At 44.9% G+C, this 20,240-nt stretch overlaps 2 protein-coding genes across 5 annotated transcripts; both read left to right on the top strand.

The window, feature by feature from the left end:
* Positions 1-9,553: 9,553 nt before the first annotated feature.
* On the top strand, positions 9,554-12,342 carry LOC136506556 (uncharacterized). The gene is made up of 4 exons (XM_066501470.1): positions 9,554-9,958; positions 10,073-11,700; positions 11,780-12,088; positions 12,171-12,342. Exons 1-4 carry the CDS (start codon positions 9,569-9,571, stop codon positions 12,271-12,273), a joined length of 2,430 nt encoding a protein of 809 aa, XP_066357567.1. The 5' UTR covers positions 9,554-9,568; the 3' UTR covers positions 12,274-12,342.
* Positions 12,343-14,271: 1,929 nt separating this feature from the next.
* Positions 14,272-19,120, top strand: LOC136508680 (uncharacterized). Of its 4 annotated transcripts, none has more exons than XM_066503425.1 (8): positions 14,272-14,498; positions 16,182-16,280; positions 16,493-16,618; positions 16,708-16,850; positions 17,949-18,085; positions 18,186-18,335; positions 18,412-18,471; positions 18,676-19,120. In XM_066503425.1, the coding sequence occupies exons 3-8, from the start codon at positions 16,551-16,553 to the stop codon at positions 18,850-18,852; spliced, it is 735 nt and encodes a 244-aa protein (XP_066359522.1). In that variant the 5' UTR covers positions 14,272-14,498; positions 16,182-16,280; positions 16,493-16,550; the 3' UTR covers positions 18,853-19,120. The 4 variants fall into 4 exon arrangements, with proteins under 4 accessions (XP_066359522.1, XP_066359524.1, XP_066359525.1 ...); XM_066503427.1 differs by having other exon boundaries at positions 16,502-16,618; XM_066503428.1 differs by having other exon boundaries at positions 16,573-16,850.
* The last annotated feature ends 1,120 nt before the right edge of the window (positions 19,121-20,240 follow it).

Genomic DNA, 20,240 nt, shown 5'->3' on the forward strand with positions numbered 1-20,240 from the left:
GTTCAGAGATCCACTCATGCATGTAGTACGTCAATGAACTTCTGCATGTGGCTTGTTGGCAGTCGAGGAGGAACCAGTCAAGGGTAATCATGGTGATCGATTCTATGTTTGACATTGGGAATTAATGGTACTCTTTATTGATAAACAAAAAAAAAATTCTGCCATTCAACCTGCAAAGCATGCATGTAAGCATCAGTACCCGGCACCTAGCTTCTCTTCTCCTTTGAGGAAAGGAGGGAAGAATGCCTATACTAATACCATTCATATAAAAGATTCTATGATTTTATCCAAGTCAAAAGATAGGATTAAGATCATCCTCAAAATAAACTAATAAAAATGCACATGAAATAGATCTAAACTAGCATAAACAGGAGATAGACATGATCACATCCACATAATGATACATAAGGTATGATGATAAAAGAGTTTCAAAATATATATGCACGTATCACAAACCATTGAGCAAAGCAAACATACTTCTCATCCATTGCATCTCTAAATATTTCTACCCTCTGGTAGTCCACACCACACCAGGGGCGGATCTAGGGCATGAGCTTGGAGGACTGCCTATTCCATAGATACAGGGACACCATCTTTTATAGGAAATGGAAAACAATTCAAAAATAGAACTATCCTGGTTTACTCATCACGATTTTTATGACCGTGTTGTAGAAATTTAGAATAAACCAGTGAAGGTCCTATGACAAAGATTGAATAATAAATTGAGTGCATTGCACAAACATTTGTGAGGGTAGTCATAATAATGGACAATACAAAGCACAAAAAAATCAACATGCAGTAGAGTCAGGTTGCAGCGTGGCCGCCACAATGGACGGATGGGTCAGATGACATTCACACCTTGTGCATCTGGAAACAACATAATGCAGTTGTATTCAGAGAATCAAGACTCATGGCACATGCAGTATCTATGGTCTAGGGAAAATGGACCTTAGGTCCATTTACTTCGGATTTTGGTGTTTGATGACCAACACAACCAAATTGAACTAATAAATTTGCAAGTAATTGTTTTGTAGTTCAATAGGATGCAAGACGTGACTTGGACGAAGGCGACATGATGATCCGATGATCAACACCTTAAACAAGACCCTAGAAGCACAAGAGAAGACCCAAGATATCAAGCATAGTCCAAGCACGAAGATAGAAACCAAGCCGGACACAAGATCGTGAAGAAACGAGCTCGGCAGAGGTGACCGGACGCGGCCCTTATTGGGGTCGGACGCGTCCGATCAGTTGCTCGGCAACAGCAGGCGTCAGCAGCTGTGACCGGACGCTGAGCGAAGCAGTGACCGGACGCACCGATGACACTGTTCTTCGTCACGACAATGTTTTCAGCGTGACCGGACGCAACGGCACTGGACGAACGGACGCACAAAGTACAGCGTCCGATCGAGTCCAGAGAGGTTCCAGAGCGGCGCCAGCGCGACCGGAGGCGTCCGATCGAGTGAGACCGGACTCGGCCTAGAGTGCGATCAACGCGCGCGCTCTAACGGTCAGGACGACCGGACGCGTCCGGTCAGGACGACGGCAACGTCCGGTCAGTAGCAGAAAGCTAGGTTTCGCCCCCAACGGCTACTTTCTCGGTGGGGCTTATAAATAGACCCCCCAACCGGCCATTTGAGATGTGGAGAGCTGAGGAAACATACCAAGGGTGTTGATACACCATTTTAGTGATCTCCACTTGCATAGTGCTTAGTGATTCATTAGGTGATTAGCGTAGGTGCTTTGCAAAGTACTTAGGTTGATTAGACCACCGCTTATGCGCTTGCTCTAGGTTTAGGCCCAGTGTTTAGTGAGGTTTGCACACCTCTTATCACTTGGTGCTTGTGCGCACCATTGTTGTACATCGAGGGGCTTGTAGTCTTGCGAGATCACACCAACCGTGTTTGTAGTGTGGCCGTCACCGTGTACCGAAGGGAACACGGCCCGCGACGGTCCGGCCGGAAGCTTGATAGTGAAGACGGCGGGAAGCATCCGGAAGAGGCTTGCCAGAAGGCACACCGGAGACCCACTTGGGCGTGGGGAAGGCCCGGAGCTATCCACGGAGTTACCCGACCGGAAGCTTGGCCCTTGCGAGGGATTCCTTGTGAGGGGCTCCAACGAGGACTAGGGGGAAGCTTGCGCGCTTCTCGATACCTCGCTAAAAATACCGGAGTCGTCGACGGGAGTTTGCATATCTCTACATTGCTCTTTAGCTTCCGCATTTATATTGTTTGCATAACTCATTTTACGGTAGCGATAGCAACACACTAGCAAAACCGTAGTTGCACATTTAGATAGTTTATCTTTTTGCATAGGTTTTGCTAAGGATAGAAAAAGATGTCATAGTTTAGAGTTGAAGTTTTAAGTTGCCTAATTCACCTTCCTTTTAGACGTCACGGTCCCCGAAGTCAAGGATGCTTGTTGCTTGCTCTCTTTGGTCGCTGGCGGGAGACTTCTCAGGCCCCTTTTAGATCGTGATTTGTTTTTTGAGTAATTAGCTTAGAGTTCTCAACCACTACAGCGCGCAGTCTGCTGTAAGTGGTAGCGCCTCTCGCGCTTGTAAGGGGGTCACCTGGCCCCCGAAAACTCTCTCTTCTTAATCAGTGATAAGCCGGGCAATCGGATCTTTCAAAAAAAAAAATCAACATGCTTGCCCTTTCACTCTCTCTCCAGAAATAGTCCTTAATCTTCATATGCTTCACAGAAACAGACCACATATCTATTAACAACTCCCGGAAAGGCGCTGCACGACACCGTAGGTGTGTCATCCAGTGCACTTCGCTCCTCTGCGCTGTCTTGTTTTCTTCTATACTTGTCCTTGCAAGATACTCTTGAATTGTGTGCATACTTCATAAGCTTCCACACAATGGCTCAAAGATAAACTTGTATCAATCGGTTGTGTTCAAGGAATACGTAACAACCAACAAAGATATCTAGGTTTCAGGGAGGATATCTAGCGAGGTTTGCATAAATCTATCCCGGTGTGGGATAAAAAGGTTAGAAACTAATAGAGATGGGAAGGGATAACCAGCTTCTAAAAGTCTCACACCGAACAAGAAAAAAAAATCTTAACCCAACTCACCTCAACATTAATCTGAAACTACATAGTGAAATATTGTTGTCTAGAAAGTATATGGCTCTGGTAGGTGTGATCATAGCAAGAGAATGCATAAGTGTTTCAGAGGTTCATAGCTTAAAGGTTTTCAAAAAGTTCTAAGTTATCAGGCCATAAGGAGTTCTCAATATCCACTACCGGATACAGGAGCTTTGCCGAGTGCCAGGGGCACTCGGCGAAGCCCAAAAAACACTCAGCAAAACGACACTCGGCAAACCCTTTTACGGCAAACGCTAGTTTGCCGAGTGTTTTTTGTCGTGCACTCGGCAAAGAAGTTGTCGAGTGCCCAGAAAACACTCGGCAAACTTTTTTTCGAAAAAAAAACAAGCCGACCGTCGCTACCCTTGCGTCCCGCCGCCACGCCACGAAGCCCACAGCCGCCAGCACCAGGCCGCCACCCTTGCTTCCCGTCGCCATGCCACGAAGCCCGCCGCCGCCAGGACCACCACCACGCCGGTGCCGCCGGGGAAGAAGGCCCCGCCCCGCGCGCGACTGGATCCGCTGCCGAGGGGCCGTCGTGACCCGATCCATGCTCAGTGGCGGGGAAGAAAGGGAAGGGGCGCCGGATCCGTCAGTTCCACCCGCGCTGTGGCCGGATCCGGCCTCCCCGTCTGCCGGCCGAGGTCGAGGGAGAGGAAGAGGGATGTGCCGTCGCCGCTGCTAGATCCGCCCGCGCTGGGACCAGATCCCGCCTCCCCGTGCGCCACCGTCGCCGGATCCGCCAGTTCCGCCTGCGCTGTGGCCGGATCCCGCCTCCCCGTGCGCCGACCGAGGTCGAGGGAGAGGAAGAGGGATGTGCCGTCGCCGCTGCTAGATCCGCCCGCGCTGGGACCGGATCCGGCCTCCCCGTGCACCACCGTCGCCGGATCCACCGGCGCCGAGGCCGGATCCGGCCTCCCTGTGCGCCGACAGAGCTCGATGGAGAGGGAGAGGGACAGCCATGCGCCACCGTCGCCGAAGATCGAGACGAGAGGGAGGTGTCCGCGCCCTGCCTACGCCGGTGGGGGAGAGGGAGAGGAGAGGGAGGAGCCATCGCCGGGGCTGCTGTGGGGGAGAAGGAGAGGAAAGGGCGAGTGAGGGAGAGAGAGGCGCCAGTGGGGTAAGTGAGGGAGAGGAAAGGGCGAGTGGGGAAGGGCCTCCCGTGCGTGCGTGTTTAGGGCCGGCGGGTTTTTTTTATTCATTTTTTTCTTTGTCGAGAGTTCTTTTTGACACTCGGCGAACCTTTCTTTTTGCCGAGTGTTTTCTTTATGACACTCGATAAACCTCTATTTGCCGAGTGTTTTTTGTTTGACACTCGGCAAACCCTCCTATTTGCCAAGTGTTTTTTTTTGCCGAGTGTTTTTAGGGTAACACTCGGTAAAGAATTTGTTTGCCGAGTGCTCGAGGGAATACACTCGGCAAACAAAAAAAACACTCAGCAAATTTGAGGATTCCGGTAGTGATCAATAGTAGAGCTACTCAAAAGATACTAGCATAACTTTTGGGGGTCATCATATAATCACCACGTTATAAAAGAAGAATTGGATATATTAAATTAAAAACATGTTTATGTTCTTGAGAGCAAATGGCCATACTCATGCAATGGATCATACAAATGCAACAACAATAGCAAGATTCATCATATATCTAAAAACTAGTTAAACCCGGCCAATTAGCGTGCACGAAGGCGGGAACACTCGTCACCCATCATCATAAGCATAGCACAAGATGTTCAAATGAATGAAAGATCAAGCATAACCAAGGTGACATACATGCTCAGTCGACATGATCGTGGGCATGCTTCTAATACTTCTTGTGTTGGTCCAAGAAATGGCTTGCATTTTGCTTGTGACGGTTCTTCTTTTTAAGACTTGGGGAGATCGTTGCATCTTGCCTAGTAGAAGCACTCGTTTTTATTTTTGATTGAGTTTATTTAAATGGAAGGGCTAGCGCCTACAGCCACAGGAGGCGTCCGTACACTGCTCCCCATTCGAACACATCGCACCCGCGTAACAGGGCCGTAACAGACAGAAGCGTGCCCGGCTCACCCCGCCTGCGGATGCATGCTGTAGAGGCATCTGTCGGCCTCAGGCGCCCGCACGGTGACCCACGGCGATGCCCGCCAGCAGTAGCAGGCGGCTGCGGCAGGCTACTGTCCCCAGCCACCGGGCTATTGCAACATGTGCTCCCTCAGATCTACTTTTGAAACATCCAGTTGAACATACGACCGGAAACAGATGAAACACTTGGAACCTATGCTTCAAACATGTGTGCATAGCCATATCAACATATGCAACATCCAGATCTACTTTTGCAACATCCATATGAAACACTTGCGCTTGAAACATGCACATTATGCCACATCCAGATATACTTCTGCAACATCCAGATGAAACACTTGAAACATACATCTGAAAACAACTGAAACACTTGAAACATAGGCTTGCAACATGCATATATATTGTCATTGCAACATATGCAACATCTCAGGATCTACTTTTGCAACATCTAGATGAAACACTTGAAACATGAGTCTAAAACGCCTGAAACACTTGAAACACAGCGTCGCCGGCCTACCTGTGGGCAACTGCGTAGCCAGCAAGCTTGCGGTCCCCCCTTCCCCTAGCCTCCGCCGCCCCAAAGCTCCTCTCCTCCTCCTCCTCCTCTTTCTCGTACGAGGGCGAGTACCGCGTGATCACCACGAACCTCGGCGGCATCCGCGCCCACGGCCTGGTCGGCAAACCGCACCGGCGAGGAGCGCCTAGGGCATGGAAGGCAGCACCGGGTCGAAGAGACACGCAGGAGACTGTCGGCGCGAGGGCGAAGCCTGCGGCAACGCCAACCATGGCTGGCGATGGTCGGGTGCGGTGGCAGGTCTTATTTGCTTCGAAAGGAACGAGTGGAGTGGAGGGGATGACTATCGGTGGAGAGTGGGAGAGATAGGCGTTGTTGGGCTGATAGCGCGCAGGCCTAGAAAACGTGGCGTCTAAACGGACGAACGCTCTGAGGAGAGCACTACCGTTATTTAAATCATCCCATTTGAGCCATCCCGTTTGTATCATTAGTAAGGTCGTAACGGTATAGATGGGTAATTTGGATGGATATTTAAGGGGATCACTTTGTATGACACAAAGGTTTGATTTTCCGTTTCCATAACTCCTCTTTTATTATGATAAATTTTCCACGACTGCATCTCAATTAGATTTCTGAGCACACGACCAAACATCTTGTGGCCCTGTTCGCTTCTATTGTAATCTGTCTTTTTTAGCTTGTTTTTTTAGCTAGAACAATATTTTTCTCTTATAGCAAATCAGGCGAAACAGTATTTCGGTTTGTTTTTTCAACGAAGCGAACAGGCATGGGCGAAGCTCAGTTAGACCCAGTGGGTGCCCAGGCACCCAGGCAAAAATCAAAATTCCCTTGTAACTATCAACATTTCACCTTATGTGCACCCCCCATGGCCAAAATGAGGCACCCCCCGCAGGCCAGCAAGCAGCAGCTAGAAAAGATCAAGGCCCAAGCCCACCTCGTAGTTTCCTTCCAGGAGGAGGAATTGCTTTTCCTCCCAGATCCTAGCCTCGGCGTTTCGCACTTTCGCTTGCCACTCATGTCTCCCGAATAGACGCGCCCGCTGCCCGCGCTCGCGAGTCCGCAAGGGTTCGCCTGACGCCGACGCGGTTGCAGGCTGTGCCCTGTCCGGCTCTACGCAGGGAGTAGGCAAGTAGCCGAGTGCCCGGCGGCCGTCGGCGCAACCTGGCACGAGGTGGCCGGCGACAGATATTGATCCAAAATAAAAGGCAAGGCATCAACTCATCAAGCCATCCAGAATTTGAATCATGCTAAGCCTCAATCTGTTTAGGGTTAGTGTGATTTTCTCTCTCTTTTTTTAATATATATTTCTGATAGTATAGAACCGCAATAGTTTTTTTAAGCCATAACGGCAATAGTTTAGTCAACATGTTTTCTACAATAGTTGAAGTGCCACAAGTTGTTGAAAAGGATGATAGAGATTGAAAAAATAGAGATCAGATATCAAATCTTCTAGTATATTTCAAATCTTTTGACTTTGCCTTTTATTTGCATCTAATATTGACTACATTGTAAATGTAGACTCCATTTATATGATCTTAGAAGAGATGGGTGGGAGAAATTATTAAATGAAGTGAACGAGTTTTGTGATATGCATGAAATTGATAGAGTGGATTACTTTAGCGATGTTATTGATTGGCTAGTTCAAGAGCTTGATAGCCGCTTTAGTGTGACAAGCTCTCAATTGCTTGTTTGCTCGGCCGCTTTCAGTCCAAGGGACTCGTTTCATGATTTCATTGTGGAGACTTTGATGACCTTGGGAAAACTATATCCTGATGATTTTAGTATTGAGGACTATTGGTTAGCTCTCTCATCGCTATTGCTAGAAGTCAAATTTTGATATTAAAATATGGTAGTTATGCATTAATTATCTTATTTATTTTAACATCATATGGGTTATTGTAGTTATGGTTAAGTGGTGCACCCCCACCGTTGTGCTCTAGCTTCGCCCCTGCGAACAGGGCAAACATTTTTTAACCGCAGATATGCTTCGACTGTGTGCCTGTCATCGCTGACTCGCAGATAAGAAATTTCAGATTAGGACCTTAAGATTCGAGGTGACTTTCAGCTAAACGACACATCTAGTGTGCCGTTATTTTTTTTTAAGAAAACTATGACGGGATGCTATTACTGTTTCCTATGCATAGATCGAGCGAAGCTGCACTGCACTGCACCTCGGCTTCAAGAGAAAGCACGTAGTCAACCAGTGCGCCGCGTGAGACTTGTGCATTTGCAAAAACAGTAACACACACAAAAAAGAAGCATTCACTGCTATTACTAAATGACAACATATCATGTGTAAATCAATCAACTTGTGTAAACTTGAAAACTAACAATCAGAACCACTAGATGTTGATGTAATGGATAGGGCGAGGGGACTTAAGCGTAAAAAAAACGGCGGGTGAGGAGTTTAAGCGCAAAAAAAATTCACCTCTCACCTCATTTATTGGATTAGCATCCAGTAGTCCTGATTGGTAGTTTCCAAGTTTACACAGTTTAGTTGGTTTGCAACTGATACGTACTAAAGGGTCTTGTAATGACTGTTCTAAAGGTCTTGTTAATTAAAACCGTGCTTGGAGTTTTCAGATGGAGAAACATGGAACGAGCATTTCTCCGACTCCGATATGTAGTCTGAACCATGCATGCTGCAGACTCTGAACTGCTGTCAGCTACTTCTGCACCTACTTGGCCCGTTCAGTTGGCAGAATTTTAGCTGAAACTGGCTAAAAAACACTGTTCTGGTTGATTTGTTGTGAGAGAAAAATACCGTTTTAGATGAAAAAAAAGACGAACGAGCTGAATATGGGTTAAGCCGAACGAGGCCTACCTGATGCAAACTCGATAAGGTTGTTTATCATTTTTTTAGACAATAGGATAAGTTTGTTGTCATGAACCGCAAGCTCGACTATGAACAGACTGCAAACTAGATGGATGTAGGACGGTTGGACTATGCCTTCGCCGAGCCAAAGCATTCCATGGTCACACCTGCAAAACTGTTTGTTTGTTTGTTTGATGGAGCACTCAACATTCAGTTGCCCCCACGAAGTTCCGAATACCAGTATATATGCTCTGGAGTCTTTACTGAATCAAAAAGTTCAGAAACACGGGATACTATGAACGGAACTAGCTGCAAGAACTCGTGTTGTCAAACAAACTACACCGAGAAAATGGTGATTCTGCCATTATGAAAACCGGGCTTCGCAATTTTGCCATCCCGCAAATGGGATTCGCCCGTTTGCCATTCTCAAACGATACACACCCGCAAATATGCCCTGTGGAGGATTTGTTGCCAAATTAAATTTTTTTTACCATGGCAAACTTGCCTACCCGTTTTGCCCCTCCCTGAAGCATCACGGAGGCCTTCTCTTCATGAGTCTCTTCTCTTCATTCACGGGAGACTCACGGTCGTTCCGCACGGGATACAGACGACGCCGCCAAGTCAAGCGAGGGAGAGAGGGAACGGATCCCCGCCGCCACCAGCACCGCCGCCTCCGACGCCGCCGCCGACGGTCCACTGCAGGGCACCTCCTGGGTTTCCCCGAAGCCAGCCAGGCGTCCCGGCTCTGCCGGCCGACGCCGGTGCTGCTCCAAGTGGTGGATGGAGAACTGGCTAGATCTCTTCCAAGGGTACGTATTCTTGCTTTGCTGGTAATCTAACTGTGCCCAAGCGTGTAGATGAGACTCGACAAGTGTAGATGTGGTGGTAATCTAACTGTGCCACCTTTTTATTTCTTTACTAGGCTCGATGGGGAGCCTGACCTTAGCTTAGCACTAGTAGAACCTCCTGCACAGCAAATGCAGGCACCTCTTGTTGATTGGGATAGCCTACGCATCGAGGACAATCGAGATGAAGAGGGAAGAATTGAGATTGTTGATGATGAGGTGATGTATGAGCTGTTGGGGTTTAGGGCTGACGATGAGGAGGCTGATAAGGCAAGAAAGGCAGCCAGTAAAGCTAGCAGTCAACAGAACACCGATACTTGTCAGAGGACTGAAGAAATTGATACAACTGGGGCAGTCATTGAAGTTGATGACTATTTACCAGGGGAGAGGACTGTGGTGCACGATCCAAATCGGCCCAATATGGATCTTGGCACAGTTTATTCTAACATGAAGGAGTTTAGATTGGCGGTGAGACAATTTGCTATAAATAAAGAGTTTGAACTACACGTTGTCAAAACAGATCCTGAAAGATATATTGGAGGTTGCAAGGGGGGAGAAGATTGTCCTTGGCATCTTGTTGGGCGTAGACAGCCTGATGGGTGCACCGTTATGGTACTAACTTTCATTTTGCGTTCCATTAATTTTTTCCCTTCAATAATTTTAAGGCTGCCAATGTTTTTTGCCCTTCTATATTAGTTGCCTTGACTAATTTTTTTGTTGTTGCAGGTGACAGTGGTTGTTGATAAGCATACATGTGAATCAAGTGCTAGGAGGAAGACTACCACACCAACCAGTGCTTGGGTTGCTTCAAAGGCAATACATCTCCTTAGGAAGAAAACAGCTATGGGCCCTAAGGAACTGCAAAAAACTTTACAGGATGACCACAAGTGTATAATTCATTATGATACTATTTGTAGAGGTAGGCAAATTGCTTTGAGAGAATTGTATGGCAAATGGGAAGAGAGCTTTCAGCTGCTATTCAATTGGAGGGCAGAGGTCCTGAAGAGGTGTCCAGGTAGTGTTATTGAGATTGGCATCAAGGAGATAGATGGCAATTTCTATTTCCATAGATTTTTTTGTGCATTGAAACCTTGCATTGAAGGTTTTTTAGAAGGATGCAGGCCATACCTTAGCATAGACTCTACTGCACTTAATGGTAGATGGAATGGTCATTTAGCTGCAGCTTGTGGTATAGATGGTCACAACTGGATGTACCCAGTTGCTTTTGGGTTCATTGATGGTGAGACAATAGATAACTGGACTTGGTTTATGACTCAGTTGCACAAGGCCATAGGAGATCTTCCTGTTTTAGCTATTTCGTCAGATGCGTGCAAAGGTCTAGAAAATGCAGTTAAGAATGTGTTTCCGCAGGCTGAACATAGGGAGTGCTTTAGACATCTAATGAACAATTTCATTAAAAGGTTTGGTGGTGACGTGTTCTCTAAGATGTATCCTGCAGCTAGAGCTTATAGAGAATCAGTTTTCAATTATTTTTACAAGTCAGTCATTGATGCTAGTCCTCAAGTGTTGGTTTGGATGGAGGCTCACCATTACAAGCTTTGGATGAGATCTGGCTTCAATCCTGAGATTAAATGTGATTATATCACTAATAACCTTGCTGAAGTGTTCAACAATTGGATCAGGGACTGGAAAGACCTTCCTGTTGTTGAGCTTGCAGACAAGCTCAGAGAGATGATTATGGTGCTATGGGCGAAAAGGAGAAAAATTTCAGAAAGGCTTACTGGAAAGATCCTCCCAGCAGTGATACAACAGTTGAAAGCCAGAACTAGAGGACTTGGGCACTTGACTGTTATAGATGGTGGAAGTGCTGCAGCTGAAATTTGGGACACCACAAACACTCGCAGTAGACATGTTGTTAAGTCTTCTCTACATGAGTGCACCTGTCTTGAGTGGCAGCATACTGGTAAGCCTTGCCAGCATGCTTTGGCTTTGATTACAAGTGTGCAGTCTAGTAATGTACATATGGAGGACTTTGTGCATGAGTATTACTCTGTTGAGAGGTTCAGGGCAGCTTATAAGAGACTTATAGAGCCATTGCCTGATAGAACACAGTGGCCAGATGTTGATTTGCCTTTTGGGGTTAGGGCACCACTTGACAAGAGGACTGCTGGACGGTATAGAAAACTCAGGATCAAAAGCTTCCTTGAAGGTGGTGGTAGCAAAGGAAAGAAGGCAGCCAAGGAAGCAGCAAATGAGGCAGATAAACAAGCTGCAAATGAGGCAGAAAAGGGCAAGAAAAAAATGATTAGAGGCAAAAGAAAGTGCAAGGGATGTGGAGAATTAGGCCATGGTGAAACAAGCTACAAATGCCATCTTAATGGGACTAAGAAAAGGTAAGACCCAACTATATGTACTTGCTGCCATGACTTGTTTTGCTAACTAAATTAAATACTTTTTTGTCCAAACTTGCAGGAAAAGAAAGCCAAGAAAAAATACAACAAAGTATGGTGAGAATGCAAAAATCCCAACAAAGAGAGCAAAGAAGGGAGGGAAATCTCAGGATACTGCTACTGAACCAACAGCCCCAAATGCTTTCCATGACCAAGAAATCGCACCACCAGCCCCAGATGATTTGCATGCTTTAGAAATTGAAGTACCGGCCCCAGATGCTTCTCTCCATGACCAAGAAATGCCTACACCAGCCCCAAATACACTCACCAGCCCCACAAGGCTCACAAGGGACCAGATCATACAGAACAGCCCCAATAGGGTTACAAGAGGGTATGCTACACATTAATTCTCATTCTTTTATACTTGTATACTGCTTTCATACAAGTGACTCATAGTGCTACTTTTATTGCAGCCAACTGCAAAACCTGCTAGCTGAAGGTGTCTCACCAGACAAGACAGTGCAAAAGAGGAGCCCACCAAAAAAACTCAAGCCAAGAAAACTGAAAACCAATTGAAGGTTTCGGTCTGGAATGTTATGTCCATCATGAAATTGTAACTTAAATTGTATCTGGACATGTATCTCCATCATGAGAATGGAGATCTCTATGAAAACGTATCTCTGGACATGTATCTATGTATCTGGACCTTATTTAATTTATTTTGACCTATGTTATTGTAACTTAAATGCTACCTATCTTGAATTTATCTGGACATGTACTTTGCTGGAATGTTATTGTGATCATGAAATTGTGTCAAAAGTCTGTCCAAATTCTATTGAAAGCCGGCCGGGATGGGTTATTTTCCCAGAACAAGCTTTGCGCGGCAAAACTATGAAATGATGATCACCAAAACTGTGATGTCGTTAACGTTCAGAAATGAGGACAGCAGAAATTCACTCTGGCTCTGCAGGTATTTTGGCTTGAATTGGACGGTCAACACGCTTCCGAATGTACCTGAGTTTACTGGTTCTGCTGATTACAAATAAGAATGCAGCGGTCATGAGGAATCCTTTTAACAGCAAGGGGGCAGCAGTATCAGTTCCTCGGCCAGAATTCCATCCTGGGATAATAGGTTGCACACTGATTGAAGCAAATCTCTGATCAGTATAAGCCTAATTACATTTCATGACAAGAAAAACAACAATGTTATATGTTTTAGTAACCTCTGGAGGTTAAAACAACAAAATTGCTGTTTTTTTTGAACGATGCAGGAGAGCTGCACGCAATTTAATCAAGAAAGCAAAAATAACTGAAGTTGGAGAAAACATCGATCAATCTCGTCAGATTGTTGATTGTAAATACAATATCCTTCCCTGAGCTATTAGAAAGTGCCAGCAATTCAAACCTGATAGATTCCTGAAAAACATCTTCATTTCATAGGACTTAGATGTCATTACAACACATTCTACAAATCATTTACTAAATAGACCACCACCAGGAGTCATACCCCACACTTCTAGAACACAGTTACTAAACAACTTCACTTGCTAATAAGCACTACCACACCTAAAAGAACTAGGACTGCAATTAGTAAACATAGCACCACCAACAGCTGCACCAGAACGATAAGCTTGTCCATCTTGAGATCCATCCTCTCTTCCTCGTAAATCCTGCAATTAGGCTTCATTTCGACCAAGGCTTTAGTTTCACCATGACCTTCGTATGCTACTGCAGCTTGCATTTCTTCTTTTCGTTTCTTTTCCATGTCTTCTTTAATCTTCTTTGCAACTACTTTCTTGTAAGCATCAATCCACCTAAAGAATGGACATTTCTTCACTGCCTGTGGAAATGACAATACATAACACAAACTATTTATCCAAATCTTGACACAGTACCTAGTTCATCCATTTCTATATGACAAAAACAGATCATTATATACTCACAAATTCATCGTAGTTTACGCATTTGAAGAAAATTTTGCCGTTGTTCTTCCAGGATTTGCATTCCACTACTTTATCACCACATTCTGGGCATGGAATGAGGGGGATCCCGCTAGGGCCAAGTGGATACAGAGAAAGGGCAGCTGTTGGGATGAACGACGAACTAGACGAAGCCTCACCCATATCTGGCGTCGGGGCAGCGGCGGCGTCCTGGAGCGGACGCGTCGGGGCGGCGGCGGCGGCCTGGCGCGGACGCGGCGGCGGCCTAGCGCGGAGGCCGTGGCTGGGAAGGAAAGGGCCGAGGAGGTGGGCTGCTGTCGGCCGTCGGCGGCATCGGCGGCGGTGGAGCAGTTCCCTCTGTTCGTCTTCGTCTCGTCTCTCTCCCGTTCTCTCCGTGCTCTCTCTCCCGTGAAGATACGGTGAATGAAAAGGAACGAAGGGATAAGGCTCAGGGGCAAAACGGGAAGAAAAAGATGCCGCAGCAAAAAAAAAATTTAATTTGGCAACAAATCCTCCACAGGGCATATTTGCGGGTGTGTATCGTTTGAGAATGGTAAACGGGCGAATCCCATTTATGGGATGGCAAAATTGCGAAGCCCGGTTTTCATAATGGCAGAATCACCATTTTCTCAACTACACCGGCGTTGCATCTGGGCATGCAGCCTTACCAACCATGCTGGCTGGTGTTCTTCTTCAGCTTGTATCGGAGTTCCATGAGCAATTATGTAGAAGCAAAGAAGATCTTGCTTCCGAGTAGCTCAGAGCGATCCGGTAATTCAGAGTTCGACATCACTTGTCCGCCACTCACCAAGATCCGTCTGCCTCTCCTCTCCGCTGCCGGCGACTGACCGGTGACCGCAGGTACGGCCGCTCCCTTATCGTGAATCCTCTTCCCCCATCGCGACTCCATGCCCGTGGGCTCGTCCACCTCTCTCCTCCCAGCTCTCCTCCCCCGTCCCCCACGGCCCGCTGCTTCACCTCCACGCGCCCCCTCGCTAAACCCAACCCTAGCTTGGCCGGCCTAACTGCCCCGGCGCCACCACCGCGCCGCCGCCGCCGCTGCCACCCTAGTCTTGATTTCCCTGCCCTGAATAACAGGATTCCCAACTCAGCCCGGTCAAGAAGATTATTATATATGTTACCGCCCGCCGTTGATTGAGCTTTTTGCTTGTTTGTTTGGTCGAGAGGATTCCTGGTGGAGGCTGACTCATATACCTGAAATAATGAATGACCCCGGTTTGCTGTAAATTTTACCGGTAATGTTTTGTATATGACAGGCATTTGATCATTAGTTATCATCCATGGTTGTGTATTTTGCGGTTAATCCTGAGATGCAGGCCTGTGGCTTGTATTGGTAGGATCTGTTTGGTGCTGCACATTGGACAGACCTGCATTACTCTGTCTTAATGTAAAGCAGTAGGTGATTGCTAATTCAATCAGCTGAATCCTCAAGTGCCTCTTTTTTGTCTGCATTTCGTACACCAATTTACAGGTGCTATAGTCAGCTTGCTACAGCTGTGCTTCTTCAGGCCATGAACCGTAGCAATATTACTAGCACCATTTAATATGGCTGTACATGCCTGTAAGCCTGTTAATATTTTCCGGATCTCTTTTTCACACATCTGTGTTGCTGTGAATTTTGGTACTTCAGTTGTGTTCTTCTGTCATACTGTTTTTACAGTTATTATTGTACTTTTCATTTTCATGCTAAATCAATTGACCATGGTATAGCTCCTAAGTTACAAAGACACAGCTGGTATCAGTATCACTACAAAGGACCATTTGTGCTAACTTCAAATTTACTTACTGGGCAGCACGATGAAGAATGAACTCTTTTAGTTGCATTTAGTTGCACTAGTTGTGGGAGTACTGGTCTTATTTAGATTGCTGTCTTGTTGTATTTAGCAACCTTAAGCACCAATCTGAGCAATTCATTTAACTCATCTGTACTGTATTCATTCCTGAGTTTTGCTGTGGAAAGCTCCACTTTACATTCATCTGAAATATGGGCGTTACCATTTGTGGCCACCTGGATACTAGGCAAAGTTATCTGGATCCTTCAAAGGGATGGGCCAGTTTGTCCCATGTTCCCGGATGGAATAAATAAATACTGGTACCACCTACAAATGCACGGGCATAACATTTTCTTACTTTAAAATTTTGACAGATTTCCCTTTGTTACCTGATATAAGTGCACTTATTCACTGATTGGAAAACAGAAAAATGCAACGCGTTACTTCAGTCATGCATTAAATTAGTTATTTTGCGCAGCTGGAAATTGGTAGCTTTATTTTAAACTTCGGAACCAATTCCATTCCTCCCAGCGATGGGAAAAAGAAAAGATAGGAGCTTTTCATTCATTTGTTCTCTTGTTATTAGTTCTCTTGTTATTATTTCTCCTGTGATCCTGTCATTACTATCTTGTACATGTATAGTTTCAGACTGGTTAGCTTTCCCAGCTCAGTACTCAGTATTTCTTTTCATTTTTGATATTTGAAACCTTATCAGACTAGATCTGTGATGGCTTTCCTTGTCGCTGTACAGGGTCATCTGCACACCTATAGGGTAAGCGACTATGTCTGGACCTTCATTCTAACAGATGCAACCTTCAAGAGCGCTGATATTCAAGAAACACTGAGCAAGGTGAATTTGTCCCCTCTGAGCTTTGTTTGTGTGAATCTAAGCAATCGGCCATGGCAATTGACTAGATTACCATGGCTGCCAACATGTTATCTGTACTGAATATGGAATGTGGTTTTGCTCTTTTTCTGTTGAAAAAGTCACATGAATGACTAGATGAAGCGTTGAATTTGACATGAATTCTTCGTGCCTTACATAATCGTGCTTTGGTTTAGGTGACACAGGCCAAACAAGAAGTAAATATTGTGGATAGATGTGTAAACTTCTTGTTCCATGCTCTGCTACTTTGACACAGATGGATCTCAACGCCATGCAGCCTGTTCGCTTGCTCGTAAACGATCGTAAATTTTCAGCCGGGAACAGTGTTTTTCTCTCACACCAAACCAGCCAGCAGTAAATAATCCACGATCGTTTACGGCCTCCCAAACAGGCTGATGGTGGCCGCCTGCTACGCCCTTCCGGTACTCGTCTCTGTGCTCACAGTCCGCATCTTCTACGTGCTGTGGCACAGTGACCAACCAGCATCAAGGCCACGCACCACCGGATCGCGTTGTCTCATCGTCCTTGGCTCCGGTGAGTACATATTGTAGTCTTGTCTTGCCTGTCAAATACCTTATGGACAAGTTTTAAATATGGTTGCCTGGTATATAAAACGGTACTCAAAGGTGTAAGCGCATACATGAGTACCAACATGTGGCAATACTGAATAATTGTTGGTAACTGCAACTTCATATGCTAGTTGATCTTCTATGGTACTGAAAGCACAACTCTTGGTCTCTGCATATGGGAATTGGCTTTTCACTGACTTGATCATGGTAGACTGTCACAAAGAGATCGTGGGACAAAATCTTGTTTCGTCCAGAAACATTATTGCTCCCAGGCAACCGTAACATTTGTGCCGCAGCAGTTCTGCTTTCTAGAGGGCATTGTCACAAACTCACAATTTATACAAACTTGGTGCATGTTTAAATTTAAACTTGGTTCATATATTCATTGCCATGTGTAAAGTTCATAAGGCAGATCAAACTAAAGATGTGTCAACTAAGATAGCTTATATATGATGTTTACTTACAGCACAAGGAATCATCATGCTCCTTGTGCAACTCTGATGACCCTAAACTGAGTTAGTAGTTCCCTTTTTGTAGCCTCTGCTAGACATTTTTCAGCTCCGGTGTCTATTCTAAGAAGGGTGCATTTTTTTAATAATCTTTTTGCGCTTTGGTTGACTTTCTTCAGTTTATTCTGTTCATTTGCAAATGCTATCTTAGTTCTTAGTTGCCAATTTGCTAGTATCACAGTATCTTGTCTTAGTTGCATATTCATTCTCGCCCTATTTAGCATGTATTGGCTTGTTTAATAGCAGTACTGAAACTGTCAGGATCTTATTATTTTACAGTATACAATTACAAAACACACTTGTATCTCTTAGTAATAGGTATATTTATGCTTTAGTTTTCTCTTGGATTTTTTTCTCCATTGAGAAATTCTATTCTATTTTAACACATTGGATCACTATCAAATAGCATATCACTAGTATTTATAATATTTTACTGGACTCCTGTGCACACTCTTGCCAGAACATTTGGTAGTTTTTCTTTGAGTTAGCAAGTGTCTAAGGTGTAAGATATGTAGCTTGATGAAACATGCATTATTTTGTGTTCTGGTTGTTAGGAGGGCATACTGCAGAAATGATGAATATTGTAACAACACTTCAGAAGGATAGGTTCACACCAAGATACTATGTGGCTGCACTTACTGACAACATGAGTCTTCAAAAGGCACAGGTCTATGAACAATCACTTATTCAGGTGGAGGTCAATTATTATGTTCCATGGAACCAATGATTATGTTGGGAACTTGCTAGGCTATTTAAAATATGGAATATGATTATATTTAGTGCCTTTTCAGAGCGACGGAATGAAGACTGCCAAGAACGCTCATTTCATGCAGATATATCGTAGTCGTGAAGTAGGCCAGTCTTATATTACATCCATTGCAACAACATTGCTAGCCACATTGCATGCTATGTGGCTAGTAATAAGAATCAGACCACAAGTGGTGTGTACCTAGTTCAAGCTATGGTAGCTATTTGCAGCATGAGTTCAAATACTAATGTTTTGTGATATTCCTCCAGATATTTTGCAATGGTCCAGGGACATGCTTTCCTCTATGCATCTCAGCTTTCCTTCTGAAGGTAGCCCTCACAGCCTAGCTTCAGTTATTAAAAACAAAACAGCCTACATCTACGCTTGCTTACTTGATGCAGTATGAAACTTGTGCCATTGATCTTGGAGGATAAATGGATATTGCGATTGCTAATTTCCTCATCCCAAATTTCATGTTGATGCCAATTTTTCTACCAGTACCTAACTAGTTTAGGATTGCTGTCTTTCTTTAGGTGCTTGGTTTGGGATGGTCCTCCATTTTCTACATTGAAAGCATTGCAAGAGTGAAGAAGCTGTCATTGAGTGGTTTGCTGTTGTACAAGCTACGTATAGCTGACCAGTTCTTTGTGCAGTGGCCCCAGCTGCAGCAAGAGTATCCCCGAGCATGCTACGCTGGTCATTTGATGTAAAGGCTTGACCATATCTGACGTTGGGATACAGTATTTTCCAACTCAGAGATTCAGAATACGATGACAATCTATGTACACTTCGACAAATACAATTGTCGTTGCCTTAAAAAGAAAGGCTTTACACTCACATTTCATATATGCGGGCATGAAATGCAAGTTACCTAAAGATAAGTCTTTCTGAATGTAAGAGAATCAGAGTGGACTTATCAAGTTATTGCAGAATGTAAAACTTATTTTTTATGATTCCAGATAGATTATCTGTTTATAATTGTGCCTGGCATTTGATGATTCTAGTCAGCAATTTGGATTTTGCTGACTATTATTTTTCTTGACTCCTAACAGTTTGTTTCTCCAGACCATTTTTAGGGGAACGCATTCCAAACCTTGCATGGGGTAAAAGTGAGATTGTAAGTATCAGATACATCTCGGCCTAGGCTAGTTCCTCCAGATTTGGTCAGGTCGTCGCCCTTGAGGGCTAATCGTGTCGTACTTTGGCCTCAAAAGGCTGTGAAATCTTTGATTGGTTTTTTTTTTGAGCTGCTTTTAATGGGTGCATGATTTTGTTTTAACTGAGAAATGGCAGGAGATCTACCTTGTAGGAGTATATTAGAGAAAGGAGAAGCAAAACAGTACAACAGAAAGTTCAGCCCTGCGGCCGCACAGCCACAGAGGAAGCAGACAAATTGCTTGGAGGGTAGCACCAAACACAAGTAGAGAACAAAACATCCTAAGACAAAAAGGACATTTCACTACTGAAACCTGTAAACACGCCATGATTGGTCAATATCTTCCTTTGCTCGTAGGGCCATGGCCAAAGCTGAAAAGTCAGCGATTCCTTTTTTCCCCACAAATTCCACGTAACATAATTGGCTACAACGTTGAAAGCGCTTCTTTGCTCCTTTGTACTACCTTTGCCACAACCTCCCACCAATCCGCAATGGAGGCAGCATTGGTGGCCTGGATGTGAAGAAGCAAGATGAGGACAAGCTTAGCATGTGTGGCTAGCACAAGGATTGGAGAATCAAGGGTCAATGCTAAGCCACAATGTATGAAGAATGAAGATATCCCCAATGGTTGATAACAAAGACGATCAAGAACTCAAGGATGAAGTAGGAGATCCATGAAGGAGTCAAGTGCGGCATGGTAGGACTCAAGAATTGAAGACTTTTCAAGAGTTAGGATAAAAAAATACATGGGAGTCAAGTGTGCTAAAGCTTGTCCTAATGTTCAAGTGTGAATGGTGGTGCAATATTGGTGAACATTTGGTCCAAAGAGCTTAGGCTTAATACAAGGAGCCCAACGAAACAAGTCTCGCTTCAATCAGAATTCATGAGAATAAGTTAGAGGCAAGAATAGTTGATGATGCAATCACAAGATTGCCCGGTGGT

Source organism: Miscanthus floridulus, chromosome 15 (assembly GCF_019320115.1).
Source record: "Miscanthus floridulus cultivar M001 chromosome 15, ASM1932011v1, whole genome shotgun sequence".
In the NCBI taxonomy this organism is placed as follows: Eukaryota; Viridiplantae; Streptophyta; class Magnoliopsida; order Poales; family Poaceae; genus Miscanthus; species Miscanthus floridulus.